The sequence below is a fragment of the Centroberyx gerrardi genome, chromosome 2 (assembly GCF_048128805.1).
Source record: "Centroberyx gerrardi isolate f3 chromosome 2, fCenGer3.hap1.cur.20231027, whole genome shotgun sequence".
Taxonomy (NCBI): Eukaryota; Metazoa; Chordata; class Actinopteri; order Beryciformes; family Berycidae; genus Centroberyx; species Centroberyx gerrardi.
The window spans coordinates 27,749,162-27,770,259 of NC_135998.1; the positions used below are offsets into that span (position 1 = coordinate 27,749,162).

Consider the following 21,098-nt stretch of genomic DNA (forward strand, 5'->3'; position numbering starts at 1 on the left):
CAGTATGATCTATTAAAAAAACATAGATATATTCTTCAGACTGACCTCTAAGTGAAAGCATAATGCTCCGGGATACTGCTGGACTTCCTAGGAGATGTTCCTCTGTCCCAGATCAATTGGATCATGCAAGTTTAGGCAAATATTAGCAAAAAACGAGAGAATTAAAGAGATCAGCCAGTAAAAGGACAACTGCCTGTTAATGTCAATTTCCACATTTGAAAAAAGAAAACTGACAACCGACCTTTAACATTGTAAACGATTGTACTACCTTGTAATATTTAGCCTAGTGTTCAAAATAAAATATAGGCAGGGATGCTCACTTCATGAATGATTACAATATGAGGTCTTCCTGCTCACCTTAAAAAAAAATTAGGCTGCAGAATGAATGGACTGATTTTTTTGTATGAAGGCAGATCAAGAGCGGGGCTTTAAGAATATACAGTCACAACATAGGATATTGCATTTAAATTTGTTTTAATTAAGGAAGTGTTATACTTTCACTCTAGGAAAAACAAAAGTGAAAATTAAAAAAAAAACCTGGAAGTTTCAGTCCCAGCTTTGTTTTACGAAATTAACCTTTTATTTTAGTCTTGGAATTCCTTTACATTATACATTTTCTTTTTTTTTTTTTAAGTATTTCAAAATATCTTTTGCTGGTTTGTTCAGTACTTTCTTTCTTATAAGTATAATCTCATTTCAATATAGTTCTCTTTTGAAAAAAAGAAAAACAAACAAAACAAAACAAAAAACATCCATCCATGCGTTTCTGTCCAGAGTCTTGGTGTGTTGAAGCTGTTGTAAGCTATGCCAGTACATGGCCAGGCGCTGGCAAGAGAATAGTCTTTCCAGCTCTGACCGCGGTAGAGAGGCTGATGGTAGCTCATCATCGACTCCGCAGTCCACCGGCTCTGGGAGCAGAGCTGGAGGGTCCGAGAAGCTTCAGTGGATTTGATGCAGTGCTCCCTAATTGCCAGATCTTTGGACCCAAGTGGTGTGCGGGAGCAAATGTGCATCAAAAAGGTCCCATATCTGCGTGTTGTCCCTGGTGGGGTGGGCTCCCCCAGAGTCCTCTCTCTGCTTGTTGGTTTTCAGAGCTGCCATTCTCAGACACCAGGATGCATCGGTGTGAGGGAACACATTGCTTTTCCACTCCGAGTGGATCTTCCCGGATGTCGGATGATGCAATGCGATTACTTAAACAATAAGGCTGATACTTTGTAAATATTGCTAAGACTGTATGTAAAACTTAAAACATCCAAACTGACCCATTTTTATTATTGTCTATGTTTGAATATGGCGAGACTGTAATTAACTATGTGAGGTCAAAGCTTCGATTGAGTCTCAGAGAGGCCCTTGTTTGGGCTTACACATAATCCTCTCAGTAACTTCTTGTAACATTTTGGGTAATCTTTTCATTTTAAGGGCCTGCGACTGCACAGCCCATGTTATACAGTTCTCCATCTGTTAACACATCGAATGCAAACCTCCACAGAGTGACAGCAGCTTTCTGTACATTCCTCTCAGACTCATCTGACTGACTTGCAAGAATCCCACATACTGCCCACAAAGGAGAGACCTGGACTGGAACAGGAATACAATGGATGCTGGTTCTCTCCTTACACGGAGCAATGGAAATATCTATAACAACTGGGTCAAGGTAGACTCCTTACTCTTTAAATATAAACTATGTTGCAAATAGGAAAGATTTCATTGGCTTCTTTTCTAGTTATAAAAACCAATTTGCTGGTTTTAGTAGGTTCTTTCTTTCCTTTTTTATTTTTTTTTTAATAAAGCATAAATCACTCTTTTTTTCAGCCAATGAGAAAAATCTCATTTACACATTTAGTCCATGACTATCACTTTCTAATAGATTCACACGACCAATCCAACCCTCAACACAAACTTCAGGATAATACATCAATAGTTCCCTGCAAATGTACTTTTTTTTTTTTTTTTTTACGCCACGATATTTTAGCAGGCTATTACAGCTCGATTCGTCATGCACTTTAAATCTGTCGTTTCTGCGTTGTTGCAAAATACCCCTATCGCAGATCTCACTGTAAACTGAACTATCAGCTGTTTCACTAACACATTTCTCAGTCGTCATCCACGTCATCTCCCTCGGACTCATCTCTCCTCTCGTACAGCTTATCCCGCTGTCTCTCCTGGATCTCCTTCATCTCCTCGGCGTATCTGCAGAAAGCCCCTCCGAACTTGCCCCAGGCTTTGAACGGGATGGTGATTGAGTTCCTGTAGCTGGGCTTCACCTCGCTGACCCGCAGGAACACTCCGTATTTGTTGGACCCGACGTCGAAAAAAAACCGTTTGGAGTCCACCATGATGGAGGTGCCCTCGGGAAGCTCGCCGTAGCCCCCGGCGGCGGTGCCCCCGGCCAGCTCCTCGTCGTCTCCGCCGTAATCATCTATCAGCTTGGCGAGGGCGTCTCTAAACTCTATTAACCCCTGGGCCGGAAGGGCTATGGTCTGGCCGGCCAGCATGCCGCCTACCGGGCCCCCGACTCCAAACCCGGGTCCGCGGTTAACGGTCTGCCGGATCCGCAGGAACCTCCCCCGCTGGTTCTCCTTCAGGTCCAGGTAGTATTTGCGGTTCTCCCGGACTAGAAACTCGCTCTTTAAAGCCCGCCGGGGCCCGCCGTCCTCACCCACGGTGGACTGGGCGATTTGCTCCGGACTGCTAGGCCCAAGTTGGGCGTAGTGCTCAATGAAATCCCCAAGGTAGTCACGGAACTCCGCCGCCACCGACAGGGAGAGGGTCAAGCGACTTTTAGAGCCCCCGGCCCCAACCTCGGCGATTTTGATGAACCTGCCCTTGTTGTTCTGCTTGACGTCCAGGTAGAAGCGCTTGTTCTGGATGTCCAGGCGCTTGGACGCCAGCTCCTGGGTCTCCTGGTCCCTCTGGAAGTGCTGGAAGCCGCTTCCACCTCCTCCTCCCCCGCTGCTACCACCGCGTTCACTCCCGCTGTCGCCATCCGCCATCTTCAGCTCCACCATTCGGCTTCTCCCTCTCTCCTGCGTAGCTTTTTTTGCGTGCACACTGCCAGAGCGCGCCCCCCTCACGGTCATCAGGGAGCGCCTCCCGGAGTGTTGCCATTGGCCCGTCCAGCTGCCACTTTCACAAAGTGCACGCGCTTACGGCTCCCCCATTGGTCCGTAGATGTTGTCAATCACGCCTACATGTCGTTTATCTCGTGAGTCATTGGTTCACATTTAGGTTCCGTTTACGTAGTTCTTGGCAAACTTTTTTTTTTTTTTTTTTTTTTTAACTTTCTCCCACTGGTTGTAGGATTCCGTTATTTAGTGACTGCTGACATAATATACCATGAGTTACCATGATTTTATTAGATTCTTTGGCGTCAGTTGGGTATAGTAAAGTATGACACCATACCTAGCCTTAGTGAGTCCACATTTGATCTTGTAGCTTTTACCATTATAATGGAGGGGGGTCAGGGGAGCTTTCAGGACCCAAGATCCCTCTAGGGTGTGTTCTTCTGTGGTGACCTACATCTAATAATTTATTACATTGAACAAATAATAATCATAATATTGTGTCAGTCATCAGTCATTGCTCCACTTCTCCTGTCCCCAGAGATGCAATCGATATAAGTGGGTTACCAAGTTTTGGTGGAAAATTATATTAGATGGGGGGGACTTTGGGTTAGCATTAGGGTTTAGGCAAAGTTTAGATTAGTAGGTTCACAGTCATTATAGTTTTAGGCTACATAAAGGCCAAACAGTGTTACTGAAATTTGCCAAGTAAAAATGTTAGTCAAAACTAAACCAAAATAAGCCTATCTGTTGGTTTCATTCTCAAATTCACCTGATGAAAGCCAGTATCTATACTTTGTGTGTGTGCATATGTGCATGAGTGTGAGAGAAAAAAAGTGATTTCTGGCCAGACGCATGGTCCTGGACTCTCTCTCTCATCTATTTGCTGTTTAAACTCTTCTATTGCTCCTCTCATATACTCTCTTCCCTCTACTGTTTATTTATTTCTCCCTCTGTCCATATTCCTTTTGGTCCATAACATCTGGCCTACTGTAACTGAAAACTCCTGTCCCACTCCAGCTGCAGCTGTCAGGTAGAGTGGAGCGGTGTTAGGCATGTGTTTCTCATCTGCTTTTCATGAAACTTTAAACAGTTAGCAAAATACTTCAAAGACCACTAAATCATTTTCATATTAACACCAAAAAAAAGCCACGCACCCTAAATAGTTCAGATGCTGTGCCAACCTTGAAAACACACACACACACACACACACACACACACACACACACACACACACACTTAAGGTCAGTCAGTGAGACACTTGACTCCTCTATACTTGTGCGCTAACTTCAGCAAATCATCTTCTACAAATCACATCTGTTGTTTACTGACCAGTATGTAATTAATTAAAGGAAGTGAAAGTTCTGCTATTGTGAACATTCAGCTGGAACTATGAATGAAACACACAGTTGCAGATTTTAAGAACATTTTCACAGTTTTACAAAACAAAAATTCCAAAAGCTCCCAAATTACCCAGTAGCAGTATGCAAGGCCTTTTATGTCCTTTATGGTCAACTGAGTGTCACTACTGTAAACCACAATCACTGTCCAAGCACCAATCACACAAAGTCAAATTCCTTCTACATATCATGTCCCACTCTGATTTTAATTATAAAGGCTTCTATGGAAGAGGCCGCAATCTTGGCCTCCTGGGTTCTATATCACACATGTATCTCATGTGCCATATTTCTTTGTATTTCACTACTTCCACCACTAGTACTATCATCACCAACCATGACAGTAACTAGAAGGGCACTCGGAGAGCGCAGACCTCCGCCAAGGCCAATAGCCCAGTCTTCTATGATATGCAAATGTGCAAGCGCAACCAATATACAGATCTGCTCCAAAATTGAATGGGTTCTTCCTTGGCCCATGCTACACCCTTCCACGAAGTTTCACGAAAATCGGGCCAGTAGTTTTTCCGTAATCCTGCTGACAAACAGACAAACAAACAAACAAACAAACAAACAAACAAATGGCACCGAATACATAACCTCCTTGGCAGAGGTAATAAAGGTTAATCAGGCCCAAACAGCCTCAAGATGTCACTGTTCATTCTTGTTTATTTGCATCGTGAGACCAACCACAGACAATGTGAAACCTTGGAGGAAACCTTGACAACATAGCATTGGTCAGCATTTGTCCCAAAAAGGGCCGAGATGGGACAGTTTAACATTCTCTGTCTGAGACTTACTAAATTAATTCAACAACACAGAGCTATTGAGTGACTTTTCTTTTTCATTTTCTTTACATATATCTGTCTATATCTACATCACCAGGTAGAAAGGTATCACAACCCGTTTTTGACAAATTATTTTTCTTTTTTTTTAGTGAGCCTCTTGGAAATAAAGCTCACAGTCATGAATTGTCTGTTTTCCTTGATACCCAACCCTGTCTACAGGTGGCACTATAGTTTCACCTGCTACTCAGGTGCATCACTTGTGCATATTCACTCTCTTTGCAGCTCCCAGTTGGACGTCTCCACTGACACCTGAAGACTTGCATCAGCACTCGCTTCAGAGGGGAAGCCGAGCCACCGCTGCCATCACACTGCTGCCGTTCTGGAGTCTCTACTGCCTCAGTGTGTCCCTCCCTAATCCCTATCACCCTCATTTGCATGATCTATCTTGTATAGTCATGAAGATTGTAAAAGCCCTTCTATGTGCTGTTTAATATTTGATATGCGATCTTACGCATTACAGGTGCTGGAGTTGGCAGGAAAAGCCTCAAAGGATCAGAAGGTGTATCACTCTATTTCTATCTATTCAAGGCGTTGCTGGAGGAGGTGCGATGGCTTGGTAAACATCAGAAATAATGTGAATTGTGGGTTCTAATATGTTTGTCTTTGTCCTTTTTTGTGTCTGTTATCTAATGTTTCATTTTGTCATTACAGGTAAAAGCTAAAAACGCCATTATATGTATGTCTTAAAGCCAAAATAAAAATAGGTATATGACGAGAGTTCTCCCTTGTTCTGAGAATGAAATTCAATAAAACACAAACAAGACAACTCTCTTCCTACATGATGTCTTGTAGCCATGAGGCTTTAACTGGGAAGAAGAACAAGCAGAACATAGAGGACATGACCTCAGCAATGAGGAAGGAACAGGCAGCCATGTTTTGTATATTTGTTTATATTTGAAGTGGTAGAAAGTATTTTGAGGGAAATCCTGTCATTTGTCCTTCAGTATGGTGTTCATGCTGGCTTGAAGGACAAAGAAAAGCCCTTTTTTTTTGTGGAAACTTTATATTCACAAACTTGAGACTGGAAGGTCTTAACTTTAGTACTTAAGTACTCTTTGCTTTGTGAGTTTTATAAAAAAAAAAAAATCTTTTATAAATGCTATAATACATTTTTTATTGTATAGTGGTTTTATTTTTCATATTTCTAGTGATTAAATGTCTCAAACTCTCACACTGAGCTTCACCTTGTGCTTTAACTATTTAACACCAGCTGTGACAATATGCATAAAAACACATGGGACAAACTGTTTCAAAGCATTTCAGTGGCATTATTTTATTTTAACACTCTGGTCCCACAGTGACATAACTACAAAAAATCAAATAAAACAATGTACAGATTCAAATTTAAATAGAACAAAACTATACATCAAGTACAGGCAGAGCTAACATAGACACACATCACATTATTGCACACCACCCTGTTTGATTCATATGATTCACCTTCACAGCAGTAACCATTTATTTCTATCTGCACTGATCCTGTCAGGATATGATAGATGAGAATACTACAGTCAAAAAATATCAGGCAATAAAATCTCATTTTACTAAGCCTTGCAAAACAACAGGCAGTAAACCTGCTGGGTGACATATCAGTAATGCTGAGGATATGTCTGGTAGGATCCCATGAGCTGAGCGGTCCCTGAAGGCAGCATCACTCCTGGGAGGCTGCTGTACTGGTAAAATGAGTCCAGGGGCAACGCTGGGACGCTGGGAAGAGCCGAGGGGGAGCCGTACTGCAGGCTGTGTGGATGGAGGTAGGGGGCGGCAGCGGGGCCGTCCTGTGCAGAGTGATATCTGGGGTAGGGCCCCGACCTGTAGGCCTGCAGCTCGGGGTAATGCAGGAACTGAGAGGCTACGTTAGCCTGGCAGGCGTGAGCCAGGGCGTCCTGCACCGTCCTCTTCAGCTTCATCCGCCTGTTCTGGAACCAGTTACGGATCTGAGGAGAGGGAGTCTTGTGAGGCAAAGTTCTCGTACTGGCATATTCAAATTTCTCAGTATTAGTGAACACAGACAGCCCTGTGGCCCTGAAGTTGGTGCCTACCTGTTTGTCCGACAGGTTGAGCTTCTTGCAGAGCTCGGCCTTGTCCTGCGTGCCCAGGTACGCGTTCCTCTTGAAGGCTCTCTCCAGGCTGCTGATCTGCTCTGCCGTGAAGGCCGTGCGAGGCCTCCTGCCCGACGGAGGGGAGGGCGGAGAGGCGGGAGCGCCGTCCGAAGGGGCTGCGGGGGAGAGGGAACGACCCCCTTCGCTCTCGTAGCCTGAGGTCTCCTCCTCTGTCCCGCTGCTGAAGCCGGCCTCCGTCACTGGAAGGGCAACAAAGAAGAGAATACTGTTAAATGATACTTGAAAAGATGAGATAGTGTTCAATGCAACAAGCCGTCATTTATCAATCAATGTTCAGTTTATGCAGATGTTAGACTAAGCTTACCTTGTTTATTGTGAGAGCTTTGGTGGTGGAGAGTGCTCATCTCAGGGCCGGTGAGGCTGGAAAGGCCATACGTATCAAAACCCTGGCTCCTACTTTCTTGGTGCTCCTGATTCGGCCAATTCCCGGACTTCTGCCTGCAGTAGAAGCCGGGCAGGCTCTCTGAGTGTGTCCCGGAGGTGCTGAGTCCAGTCAAGGGCTTGGTGGAGGCAGAGAGGCTCTCTGTGCCTGCTGGCTGGCTGCTCTGGGCCATCCATTCAATGGAGAAGTGTCCTCTCATGGTCGCAGAGTGCTGTATAGAATGTATCCTTTGGCTTGTATGGGTAAAATCCCACAGAAAGCTAAGTCCAGGCAATGTTCTGAGTGCAGAAAAAAAAAAGTTTCTTGAGAGTCCCTGGTGTGTGTGCTGGTCAGTGTCCTGGTCTGGTTGGAGAGTTATGACCTGCCCCCTCTGAGCTTGTCTCTATTTATACAGGGCATCCCTCCTCAGTTAAAAGTCCCTCAGCCCAGGATCAAAGCACACATCCTCCCTTCCCTCCCTCCCTCCCTTCTTTAGTTTTCACAACTGGAGTAATTAAGACGTCTCATTCACCCTCAATGAGGCTGTTACCCACTGGCTCCAGTGAGTCTGGGAAGGAGTCCCCCCCCCCTCCTCAAAGATACTAGACACACCTCGCCCCAACTGTCTGCACCTCCTCTTACAGTCTCATCTCCATACTGTAAATGTGTGTGTGTGTGTGTGTGTGTCTGTGTGCATGTTTGTTAATTGTTTATTTCTCCATTCAACAGCCATTTTCTTCTCTCTGACCTTTAGGATTACACAAAACACTGCTCATCCATATTTCAAGGCCTACATGCATAAAGGATCTTGAGTATTGATTTGAGACTTGTTTGTCTCTTATGACATTTTAAAGTTTATATGTGTAACATCTGACATGAGTAGTAGCCTAATCTCACATGAGTATTGCTGTTTCATGTGTAGCCTACAGCTAATCAAGCATTTATTTCTAATTATTGTAGGCTATATACTCTTCATTAAGTGTTATACGATTGATCTAATAATTAACATTTACTAAGAAAAAATAATTTGATTTCCATGAGCCAAATCCATCCTTCTTAAAATAGCCTATAGGTTAACATGCAACATAATGAGAATTGAGTGGCTTAATATAATGCCAATGGCTCATCAGGATGATCCCTAGATTAAAGGCATTGTCTAAAAGTTACCATTATATTACTGATTTGATCCGTTGATGACAACTTTTACAGTGATAGGTTTTGGTTTGTGTGATCTTCCTTGCTGCTGTAGAGCCATATCTAAGTTTGGCTGTGGTGGCTCAAAATCAAAATAAATGAACCAGAATTCTAGAAAATTGTCCTCAATTTTATGAAAACAAAGAGCCCATCCCATGAAAAAGAACTGGTAACTTTAATGTCTTACAATTCATTTTATAAGGATAGCCAGCAAAACTATTAGTCTCCATAGGAATATTAAAGGAATGTTATGATGTGAAACCATATGGGAGATTATAAACTCACTATTGAGTACCACAGACACACTACAAGTCCCTATAGGAATATCATAGGAATAATACTATATGAAAATACCACACACAAAAAAGACACAAAAAATACCACAAAATAGGGTAAGGTCGCTATAAAACCCACTGCTGAGTACCAGTGACACACTATAAGTCCCTATAGGAATATCATAGTGATTTTTCGTTGGGGAGGATTTGCACAAATTTAAGAACATATTAGCCGATATTTAAAGTCAATCCGTAACACCAACTACTGCCTCTTAAAGACAGTCGTCTAATCTCCCACACTGGGCGCGCTGGTATCAAAGCGCCGTGCGCCTTTGAAGTGCCCAGTATCCGTAATGAGCTATTAGCACCAGGCCTCTCCAGTGCGCGCAGAGACAGCCGTCTGGAGGCGCGGAGATAGCGCGCGGTCCCCGGATCCATTCAGCGGCTCTGGCACTCTAATTATCTTATCAATGGACCATTTTGTGATTGACCCGATTAATCCTTAAACCCACAATGTATTTGGCCCCATGCTCCATTTGCACACAAACACCCCCCCCCTCCCTCCTCGTCGTCCTCTTCCGAGACAGTCCTGGACCCGGGACGGTGATGATGATGATGGGTCTGCGCTGCTTCACAGGTGGGATCATTCAGCCAGTTCAGCCCGTTATCACTCAAAAAGGAGACAGATTAAGTTGATCCCGAGAACCCTATTTTAGCATTGAAAGCGAGACAATAGTTAAAGATGATTTGAGGCGCCGGGGATGAACGACGCATCTATCAGTTACCATTATGTATGTGGGCTGCTCCAAGCCATGAAAGTCCTGTTAAACCTTTGAGAGTAGGCCCATGTTCATTTTTCATTTCCTTATGGTCGATTGATCAGTCCCTCATCACTAAATTAATCCCTGATGACTACATGATTGAAGAAGACATAGCCTATTAAAGAAGCAATGCACCCCATAAAGATAATCCTAAATCACAAGGATGATTGAAAGGATGACAGTTAAAACACTGTAATGCTATAAAATGTATAATGTATAAGTAATAATCAATCGAGGCGCATGAATTATGGTGGAAGTCTCACTTGCATTTTTGGAGAAACTATATGAGAAAAAAGAGAGAAAAGTAGAATGAGAGGATGGGGAAAGAAAGTGTGTGTGTGTGTGTGTGTGGAGGGGTGAGAAGCCTGATGTGAGTTTGAGAGGAGGCTTCTCAGCATGTGGATGAGTGTTTTCAATATGGTGTAATATTGAGAGAGAGAGAGAGAGAGGGAGAGGGAGAGAGAGGGAGAGAGAGACAGGGAGAATTGGATGGCTGTCGGTGGGGTTGGACCGTCTCCTGCCTCTCGTCTGGCTCAGATCTGTTGTTCCCTGTCTGCCCCTGTTTCTCTCAACAGGCCCCACATCAAAGAGCCCCACACCAAGCCCTCTATCACTGATCGGGACGGGAGATGACAAGGTTGAGCCGGGGGGTGGGGGGGTGGGGGGGGGTTGGGGGGTGGTGTATGGCAGGACTGATACTCATCCATCCCATTATACAACATACAGACAGTGGGGCAGCGGGACAGTGAGAGGGACAGATAGATATAAAATGAGACAGAAAAAAAATGATCTTTGAACTTTCAACTGTAATCAGTCTGTGTGTGTGTGTGTTTGTTTTGCCTCTGGATAAATTCTTAGAAACCCAGAATCCTGACACCATCATTATTTTCATATTAATACTTAATTTACAGTTATACTCATAACATAAATTAGGTGTCATGCCTTCTTTGCTTCCTTTGCAGTGGTATAATAATCTACGGCCTTTTCCACTAATAGCCTACTACTGCCATAATAAAACACTTTGTATATACTATATTTAGCTATTCTTACTGATCACTGTTCTGTTCATCATATGGATGAACACACGCGACATCACTTCAGTTGGTATCTGTCTTGTTCTTTGTTTATTTACTATACACACAGTTACTGTGTTACTTTTCTGTTTGCTGTTAGGGTTTGTGCACAGTGTTTGGTGTCAGCTGTCGTCATTGTTTGTTTACATTTGTTACCGTGTGTTTTGCTCTCTACAGAATAAACATCACTTCATAGGGTCTTCCATATTCATAACATAGCATGGTTCATGTATGAGTAAAGTCAAAACATGGTGGTGTGTGTGTGTGTGTGTGTGTGTGTGTAAATGTGCCTCATCCATGACGAGGTGTCATTCATCCCCCTCGGCCCCAGTCCCAGGCTGCTGTCTGTGGGGTAACGGTCTCCCGCTGGGCCCGTCTTTGATTGGCTCCATTCAGACCCTTTCATCTCTAATGGGCCTGTTTGCTACTCTGTTATGGACACAAACACACCTCAGCCCCCTCGGGCCCCTGCTGGGACCGCCCCGGGCAGACCAGTGACAGACACATGCCCAAACACAACTGCCTCTTACTGTCTCTATTAAGTGGTGCAGTGGGATTTCTGCATATCAAAATATTTCTCATTCAGTCAAAATATGTCACAAACACACTCTGTGTCTCTGTCTCTCTCTGTCTCTCTCTCTCTCACACACACACACACACACACACACACACACACAAACACACACAGTAAGCCAATCAAACATTAACTCAAGCATTCTTCTTCATAGTTTCTAATTACAAAATGCTTCAACAGAGATACAGCATAGCATGAGGCTGAAAAAAAAAAAAGTCCCTTCTCAAACATTTGACTCTTTCCGATGATGAATGGATCCCCCTATGTAGATCAAGGTGGTGATGACGCCTAATAATCATTGATCTGCATTGCCGGTAGTCTCCAGGAGTGGCCCGCCCCGTCTGTAACACAGTCAGTTAGGCCTCTTCCCCTGTCCTATTGATCCCTATCAACTCCATCAAAGGCTCCCTGGGCTTTGATGGGGCCAGCGGGACTGGTCCTGGTGGACAAGCAGGCACTGCGACTCCCCTCATCAAATGGAGGACAGGGGGAAGAGGGAAGGAGAGTGAAATTTAAATTTCCCCCCGAATCTATGAGCTGTAGTACGCTTTAAGGTTCCCGAGCCTTTATGGCAGCTGACAGGGGAAATTCCCGTAATGCTGAATGAACATTTAGAATATTGTTTCATTCACACTGTAGTATTAATGTTTACTGACTGACAGATTTCAATGCTGTTTACTCATTAGGGGACACCAATAAAATAGCCAGGCTGCAACTTCCATAGTAGTTTATATACTTCCTGAATGTATTATTCTATTTAATAAATTACAGTTTAGCACAATACTTTTTTTTCTACAAGGGAATCTACATGGGGTCCCAACAAGATGTGGAAAGCTCAGTATATGGCAAATTTCTGGCATCTATGGGCACAATTATTTACATTCAAACAAATGATAGTGACTCTAATCTCTGTTCTCACACACAGTACTGCAGACTGGTAGTCTCCCCAGTGCAGAAGGACATCACTCCGTCGTCTCCCTCCCACTCAGAAACTTTTGCTTCACACATACGGTGTCAAAAACAGTGATGCGTCAATGGTGATTAGTAAAATGAATGTCCTTTTCTCCCTTCTCTCTCTCTGTCTTGTATTGACTAGACATAAGCTATGATGTGTTTCCACATGATCTCGGTCGCCCTCATATGTTATGTCTTAAGTAGAAAAAATAGTTTCTGCACTAAACAGCCGTACAGGATGGAGTGTGCACATGTCAACGAGAGTAGATGTGTGAGAGGAGATAGAGGTGTGAGCGCTGACACGGCCTTTGAAGTTAAACCGGTATTTAGAGGTTAATGAGGCTGTTAGGAAGAGGTGAAGGAAACGCCTGTGAGCTCACACTCTCTGTCACACACACACACACACACACACACACACACACACAGAGACGGGAAATGTCTCTGAGCTCCTCTCTGGGAGTAAATAAAAATGAGGACTTGTTTGTTACAGGAAAGAATTAATGAGGATGATTGTTATTATTCTAATAGATTTATTCATCTATTTTTTCAGGAATTACTACATGTCAAAGAAGAGAGATCTCATACAATATTTAGGCTCTCTAGAAGCCTATAGAACTGTGTGGTTTACATTTCTGAAAAAAGTACAGATAAGGTGACATGGATGTTGTGAAATACAGGTCACTGGTACACAGGTGTGCATGTGGGGAAATGCAGCCATGCAAACGTGGAAAAAAAACCCACAATCTGCTTCTTTCACACATGCACTCACTAGTTTATGGGTTTTCAGTCGTCAGTGTTGGGGAAACTACACAGAAACTTATTTGAAAACTGGACTGCATTGTATGTAATGTATGTTATCAAACAAACACTTTGAAACACTTTGAAACCAAACTACACTGAAAATTTGTTTATGTTAAATTGCTCTTGCAACAGTCTTATCATGTCTCCCTTTTTAACATGATCTTCTGTAAACCTGTTCTACAAGATTTAATCCCATGATATGCTTCATAACCTTTGGATTTACATGATGAGAATTCAGGAGGAAGCAGGTTGTTACTGTCTTTTTGGAGTATGAGCCCATTCCTTCTTTACCTTTGCGTCCTCTGAAGGTGCAGATTAAGGAGGTTTGGCCCGTGAACTGGTACTGAAATAGCCTCAGTTCAGATTGACAGTAGTTGATAGAGACTGAAAAATGAATTCCCATCTTAAAAAGCGTCTTAAATAAGGAAAATGAATTACACATACAGGATATTGGCTACTAAGATGAATAGAGAGATAAAGAGAAATTCACAGGATAGCGCTTTTTTAAGCAGGGAAACTAAGTTTACAGTTAACAACCTGAACTACTTGGCTAAAAGGTGTTAAATTACATTAAGTTAACTACTCCTCATAACTGTATCTCCTGGCAACAAATAAATATAAATGTGAAGGCTTAATTTAATTTATACATCTTTTATTGCAAAACCTTAGCAGTGCAAGAGGGTTGTACAGTTCAGCAGATAAAAATACTTTAAATTACAGGCACTGATGTAATATATAGTCATATACAAAGAGGTAGCAGGCAATAATACATTACTTACGATTTTATCTTCTAACTTTTGATGAGGACACTTTGACATTTGATAATATCCATTAAGTCAAGTATTAGTGTTTAAAAGACTCTGGCACTTGATTAAAAGAATAATTGATTGAATCCCTCAGTTCAACTAAATGCTGAACTGAGCTTTCTGGTTTGCTATTCAGCTGAGGACACTTTGTCTCAATGCCCCTCCCTTCTACCTTCCTGTCTCCAAAGTACAATCCTCTGTCGTGGACCAAGCAGGCAGGTCAGGCATTTCTCTCTGAGGGAGGAATGTACTCCAGACCAAGATGAGCAAATATATCCTCCTCTGAACTAGCTCTCAGATACAGGCTCTGTGTGTGAGAAAGCAGAAAGAAAGAAAGAAGGAAAGAAAGAAAGAAAGAAAGAAAGAAAGAAAGAAAGAAAGAAAGAAAGAAAGAAAGTTGGTTCACATCATATTATACATCTGCAAGTCTCGAATTTGCAAGCAGTACATACAAGCAAGTATGAAGGTATTATAGTAGCAAAACACCTGAGAACTTGCATGTTGGAAGTTACACTCTCAAAAATATCCACACACCTGTGTCCTAAATTTGAATTCACAGGAAAGATGTACAAATGTAAGTCAATATTGGAATGAATGGAACAGAAGCTACAAACTCGCAATATGATATTTGCTCAAATGTATTTGTTTTTCTTTAATATATGTTTCGAGTACAAGAACAACTTCATGATTACAACTTCTCCAATCTGCTGTTGCAGCCTCTACCTTCATAATCAAGTATTAAATGTGTACGCACAGCATTAAAAAAGTATGTGCATGTATGTTTAGTAGCGTGTTTTTAAAGTGTATGTGTGTACCTGCTTGTTGTCATACAGAGCATGGCTGCTTAGAGACATGGCCTTCTCATGTCCCGCCCAGCGACGCAGCTCCCTCTCAAACAACTGGAAGTGGAAAAACACAAAATAAGTATTATTCTCCCTGGAATGAGTCAGACAGTTGTTTTAGACTCAGGCACCAAAGGCTAGAGGTCACTTATAAGAACTGACCTTGGATCCTGTCCAGCCCAGAAGAGCGAACGCGAACTGGCTGACAGGGGAGACGACCAGGTCCACTCTCACAGCCCTCCATGGTCTGGGTCCAGAGGTTTGCGTCTGGTCCGCCTCCAAGCGTTCCTCCTGGCCAAGCATGTGCGGGGCGATGTCACTAGGGTGGATCAGGCTCAAGGGATGTGGATGTGATTGCGGGTTTGGATCTATCTGTTGGTAAGAGTCTGTAAGTGCTTCCCCTTTACTCTGCATGGGGGCTTCAAGACTGCACACTTTTTTCGAATGAGTTTCTTGGGTTGTATTGAGGTTTTCATGCGTGTTTGTCTGCAGACCATTTTCTGTCTTTGCCTCTGACAGTTTTGTTCCTCGTCTCTGCCCCACATGCCTATCAGTGGCCAGTTTAAAGATTGACAAGCACCTCTCAAAGCGGTCCATGTTGGAGGCGGGCCGACCGGGACCCTCCTTGGACTCGAGGTAGGAGTTTCTTGTGGTTTTCTGGTACAGCAGGAAACCCTAGGGAGACAGGGGGGACTGACATGAACTTGCAGATCTGTGACTGTACAGCAACCGCTCAAAGTTTTCTGTCAGTGAGGACATAGAAAACCATTACGAGGAACAAAAATATTGAGGTTCTTGATGTCCTTTTCAGTGAAACTAACTTGATAAATGTATTATTATTATTACTATTAAGGCAGTTCAGCAGCCACTGAATCTCATAACTGTCTGATTTACTTGTGATTCCAACCAGGAGACCAGTTTAGGCATTAGTCCCTCCTCTTTGCCTTCCTCTGGGTGGGTTATGAGGAAATCAACATCGTGGCCTGTCAGCTTCCCTCTGGAAAGAGCGTCAGTGAGGTCAGTGTGTTTTTATCCTTGGAATGTCCACTGAATTGCAGAAGATGGGAACTTATCACATGATACCTCCTGAATCCTCCAGTCAGAGTGATCTCGGCGCCCGGTAACACAGCGCTGACAGCTTCCTCCACAATCGCACCGATGGCGTCAGCCTCTGCCTTAGTGACTGGCCGGTTGATGTCGTCATAGTGCTTCAGACCTGAACGACAAGAGATCGCTCATTCAGAGAGAAACTGGAGCAAGCATGCATGCACACACACACACACACAAGCAGAAAAACACACACCTGCTTGTTGTGCGTGGTTGAGTGTGTGTCCTGATCTCTGTAACTGTGACAGGCTGCGTATCCCCTCTCTGAACCACCGATCTGCCGTCTTCGCTCCCACTCCAAAGATACCTGTTAACACCTGAAACACACTTTACATTCAATAGGCAGTGAAACAACAAAGGCTTTGTCTCATTCACAGACAATACTCTGAAATTTTTCAGCGTCCTGAGCAACCCGTCTTGAGTCTTGCCATGTCAAGTTTATGCTCAATTATTTCAGCAGTTTGTTCAGTGTGAATCATCCAAACTTACTGTTTGACAGGTTAATGGAAGTGGGGTAAATGCAAAACTAAGAGATTGACAGACAGCTTAAGTTGAAGGACTGCACAATGGCTAAGGTAAAGAAACTTCGATGGGGAATGTCTTTTCTTCATAAACTGAATTTTAACTTGACTGATGCATTGAATTTCCTCTATTTCACTTACTAATTTTTCCAAAATCATCCTGAATTTGATTGTAACGCTGCAATCGACAAGTAGATCACAAAATGAATGAATTATGGAACACAGTTGACAAACCTTTACAGCTTTATACCACTCGGACTGCTTTATAGATTCAGCCTCGCTTGATGCTCCATTCTCCAAAATGTCCTACAGGAATCAAGACAAAATCATCTGCTTATTAGATCTTTTGGGAGTGTGATGAAGAGCCACCAAAAGAGGGTTAATATGACTGACTAAGGCAAAACGGGACCTGTCCCCTGACCTTGATAACCCTCTGTGAATGCTCCCCAAGACAGGGCAATCCTCTGAGCTGCTCCATGCCCGTCACTGGTCCAGGGAGGGACTTCAGCACAGCGGCGGCCCGCCTGAATGCCACGCCTCGCCCTTCGTTCTCACTGAGCTCAGCGTTGTCTGCCAGGACGGACAGAGCATCCTGAGACAGAGAGGAACGAGACAGCAGTGGAGGGAAAACTGTGTCAATAGACTGGCAATCTCTCTACTAACTCGTTATTTAGCTAATATCTATGCAGTAGGTGTAATGTAGGACAGTGGTTCTCAACGTGGGGTCCGCGGACCACCAGGGGTCCTTGAGGGTGTTCCAGGGGGTCCCCAGCAAATTTATGTATTGTTAAACTTCAGCATTATTAGTTAACACAATTAGAATGCAGAAGAATGACTGTTTTGATCATAGTTTCTCTGTTATCTCTCTACCTACAATACAGACAGTCATGGAATTCGGGACAAAATCATATCTAACAATAAAAATATTCTCAGATTTGGGTATATGAATAAGCTTGAGAATCACTGATGTAGCTAGATGGCCTTAGTTTGCCAGGGGAAAGTGTAGAAAAGACGCACAGTGAGGAGGGTGTTATGTCCTTGTAGAGCGGTCCTTCTCTGACACGCATAGCTGGGTACGGAGAACGCTGCGGCCTCTGCTTCGTTCTTCTTCTGCTCCTGAAAGAAACAGAGCGATTATCATTACTTCACAGCTTATGTCCAGGCGACACACAAGCAGCAGCAAGCGCTCCTCTACAGTGAAACCTGCCTGCAGTCTGTGTCTGTCCAGTATCTCTACAGGACGGCCTTCACGCATGCTCTCTGTGTACCAGCTGATGTCCAGCAGGTGGACAGGTGGCCTGCAGTGGTCTCCCCTCTGTGCTTTGCCTCCGTCTTGAGAGTCCAGCCATGTCCAGACCTCGTCTCCAGAGTTGTTTTCGGAAATGACATGCGTGACAGACTGGCTGTGAAAAGAGGACAATTCAACTAAACACTACAGCAGCTGAGTTCACTGATGACACTTCAACCAGAGAGGAGGAACTTATCAGAGAAGTGCCGACAGCTCGTACCTGAACAACTCTTCCACTTGAAATCCTTTCCTTCGTCCAAGCTGTGAGAGGAAAGCTCTCCGGCTCGCCCCCATCTTTCTTTCCAAGAGAAATAAAACAACCAGGGGGAACTCGGTGACTTTACCTCCGCCATGTTTCGTGTTGTTGTCAGTCCCAGTAGCGCCAGCACTTGAGGAGACAACTCTTCTTCGTTTTAACGGCACCATGTTTGACTCGGTGGCTAAGTTTGCTAACGTTAGATAAACGGACAAACAAGGAAAAATGTAACGTTACCAAAAAAATAAAACATATTTTATGTTGCTGTTAGGCAGTCATGACTTTAGCCATGTCATTCTCAACTTCTACATCAGCGGTTATCAACAGACTGTAAACTAAGTTAAGTTAAACTGGCAAAACTAACGGGAATCATTTTCTCTAAATGTCAACATCTCCAAGAGATGGAGAGGTAATGAAGCCGCCTGACATGAATCATCTCTTCTCTACCTCCATCTACAGACGTTTACCAGTTTAAACCGTGGACGTATTCAACTAAACCCAGATGCGGCTGTGCAGAGCCGGGTCCTGCAGTGCATTACCAAAATATTTCCGACTGGGAACCGTGCTCTACCACAAGAGTGCCACCCTCTCCAGTGTTAGTGTAATTTATTTAGAAGTACGTGCACTTAGCTGTAATTGTACATGAGAAAATATTTTGTATTTGTAAAATAAACGGATTAGTGGCCCTTGGGTATAAAGTCTAACTTCTGCTGCGAGTTGCAGAATGATTCATTTCACACTGACAAACAGAACATATTTTCTCATGACCAATTAAATGCACGAACTTCTCCAGACCGGTCGTCTTTAAAATAGACAAAATGGATTACTTCATATAGCATAGGTACAGTAAAGTACAGCCACTTCATCAGCAATTATAATCAGGGAAATTAGAACCATTATTATTTTTCATTCAATGCACCCTGTTGTATAGTCTTGTGTATCAAATTCCCTATATATAGGTCAAGCCTTTATCACTGAACTGTGGACGCATCCGCTAGAGGGAGACAGGGGGAATACATAAACCTGTGCGAGCTTTTTGTCATGTATAGAGAGCCACCTGTAATCTAAATGTAGAACAGCAAGTCAAGTCAGAACAAATCAAGAGTCCAGTATCAATTTAATATCTTAAAGAAAACTAAGTATCTAGGACTTTTCAATGCAATATGGTTTTAATAGGATAAAAACTTGGTAAGAGCATCATGAGTTTGATTTCTAGAATCAGTTTCAACTTCAATAAATTCAATCATTCCATACAAATTCAGAAAACAGAATTTAAATTCAGTCGTCTGCTGGAACAAATCTCATCACTTTCAATCTAAGTCATTTACACAAACACAAGATCTCAAGTCAAGACTTTAGAAACCTTTTCAAGTCATCAAAGTACAAGTCAGAGTCAAGTCCCAAGTCACCAGAACCCAAGTCAAGTCAAGTCTCAAGTCTTCTCTTCATGCATCAAGTCAAGTCTCAAGCAGCTAAAATTGTGACTTGAGTCTGATTCAAGTCCAAGTCATGTGACTCGAGTCCCCGCCTCTGTGGAAATGTAATATTTACTTCTCCTGCAGGGATATTCTCTCCATTGGGAGGTCAGAGGTCAGGATCAGCTACTGAACACTGCCACTGCAGCTGGTGGGGATTCAGCGTTTTGCTCAAGGACACTTCAGCAGGGCGGAAGGCAGCCAACATGGCTGAACAAGTTGGCGAGGAGGTTCTGGTTCTGCCACTGGGCCAGAGGTAGTGGTATAGAAAAGGATGCTATACTATCTGCTGTTATAGACAAAAACCTCCATAACATCACATGGACAAGTAATCGCTGGTTCCTGGGTTTGGGAGAGAATTGGTTATTGATTAGACAGTCCAAGATCACATTGATAACATATATGATTTCTTAAACTGAGTGGTAGTTATCTTTGATTGTCCTCAAAATGCTCCAGATTTATCTCACGGCCTGTGTTATCAGTTAATTGTGGTCCATATAACAATTCGCTCTTCTCTAGAATCACATCACACTGTAAGGAGGGAAGACAGTAGCTCCAGTGCAGAGATGCTTATGGTGCTGCAAGCTATCGGTTCATTACTGCCTGCAGGCCAGCCTCGACGACAGAGGCCCCAGAATATAAGGGAAGTGCTGAAAGACTTGGGTGATCACATTTCTAGAGCCACTTCCTGTCAGGGAATGTCTTCTGTGCTGAGGTGTGTGTGCTGAGAGACTTAAATACAACTGAGCCTCTGTGCTACACACTTGCATAATTAAGAAAGAGAAAATCTGAGTAAATAGCTAAATAGGGTAACACTTTAGATTAGGGAACACATTAACGATTAATACGTTTCTTATTAACATGCATATTAGTAGTGTATTGGTTCATTATTAGTTGTTACAAAACACTTATGAGCACCTTACTGCACTATTGTCTTCTACAAGTATAGCCCATTAACTGGCTTTTCCCTCAACAGCCTCCTAATTAGTGCTTATAGCAGTCAGTAAGGACGTTGTTGTACATGAATTGGGCTCTTTGCTCAGTATGGGGCTTATAAGGTGCTAGTATCACAAAAATACTTATTCTCCCTTAACTTAGGCTTTCTGAATAACTTTAATTCATATGAATCATTTGAACATTTCTAATGGTTTACAATACACTAACAAAAGATATTGGTTTCCTTCCCAAAATTGCACGGGAAATGTTTTTATCCATTTAACAAACATGAGAAACCAGCACGTCCTTACTGACTGCTATAAGCACTAATTAGGAGGCTGTTGAGGGAAAAGCCAGTTAATGGGCTATACTTGTAGAAGACAA

General features: G+C 43.1%; 3 protein-coding genes across 3 annotated transcripts; all 3 read right to left on the bottom strand.

Moving 5' to 3' along the window:
• Positions 1 to 1,760: 1,760 nt before the first annotated feature.
• On the bottom strand, positions 1,761 to 3,031 carry purbb (purine-rich element binding protein Bb). The gene has a single exon (XM_071898382.2). It carries the CDS (start codon positions 3,009 to 3,011, stop codon positions 2,097 to 2,099), a length of 915 nt encoding a protein of 304 aa, XP_071754483.1. The 5' UTR covers positions 3,012 to 3,031; the 3' UTR covers positions 1,761 to 2,096.
• Positions 3,032 to 6,896: 3,865 nt separating this feature from the next.
• On the bottom strand, positions 6,897 to 8,011 carry ved (ventrally expressed dharma/bozozok antagonist). Its single transcript, XM_071897868.2, has 3 exons — positions 7,735 to 8,011; positions 7,350 to 7,609; positions 6,897 to 7,244 (listed from the first exon to the last, which is right to left on the bottom strand). Exons 1-3 carry the CDS (start codon positions 8,009 to 8,011, stop codon positions 6,897 to 6,899), a joined length of 885 nt encoding a protein of 294 aa, XP_071753969.1.
• A 6,162-nt stretch (positions 8,012 to 14,173) lies between these two features.
• On the bottom strand, positions 14,174 to 18,772 carry polm (polymerase (DNA directed), mu). Its single transcript, XM_078287368.1, has 11 exons — positions 18,268 to 18,772; positions 17,967 to 18,162; positions 17,777 to 17,875; positions 17,181 to 17,351; positions 16,994 to 17,065; positions 16,435 to 16,555; positions 16,215 to 16,347; positions 16,026 to 16,128; positions 15,294 to 15,806; positions 15,105 to 15,188; positions 14,174 to 14,596 (listed from the first exon to the last, which is right to left on the bottom strand). The coding sequence occupies exons 1-11, from the start codon at positions 18,471 to 18,473 to the stop codon at positions 14,510 to 14,512; spliced, it is 1,785 nt and encodes a 594-aa protein (XP_078143494.1). The 5' UTR covers positions 18,474 to 18,772; the 3' UTR covers positions 14,174 to 14,509.
• Positions 18,773 to 21,098: the final 2,326 nt, after the last annotated feature.

Bases quoted from the DNA above. Each gene is read 5' to 3' on its own strand.
- purbb (XM_071898382.2), bottom strand. From the start codon at position 3,011: ATGGTGGAGCTGAAGATGGCGGATGGCGACAGCGGGAGTGAACGCGGT.
- ved (XM_071897868.2), bottom strand. From the start codon at position 8,011: ATGAGAGGACACTTCTCCATTGAATGGATGGCCCAGAGCAGCCAGCCA. The intron at 7,610-7,734 runs GTAAGCTTAGTC...TTGCCCTTCCAG, and splicing joins AAGCTCTCACAATAAACAAG to TGACGGAGGCCGGCTTCAGC. The intron at 7,245-7,349 runs GTAGGCACCAAC...CCCTCTCCTCAG, and splicing joins TCAACCTGTCGGACAAACAG to ATCCGTAACTGGTTCCAGAA.
- polm (XM_078287368.1), bottom strand. From the start codon at position 18,473: ATGGTGCCGTTAAAACGAAGAAGAGTTGTCTCCTCAAGTGCTGGCGCT. The intron at 17,352-17,776 runs GTGCGTCTTTTC...TCTCTGTCTCAG, and splicing joins GACATAACACCCTCCTCACT to GATGCTCTGTCCGTCCTGGC. The intron at 15,807-16,025 runs GTAAATCAGACA...CTGTCTCCCTAG, and splicing joins TCTCCTGGTTGGAATCACAA to GGTTTCCTGCTGTACCAGAA.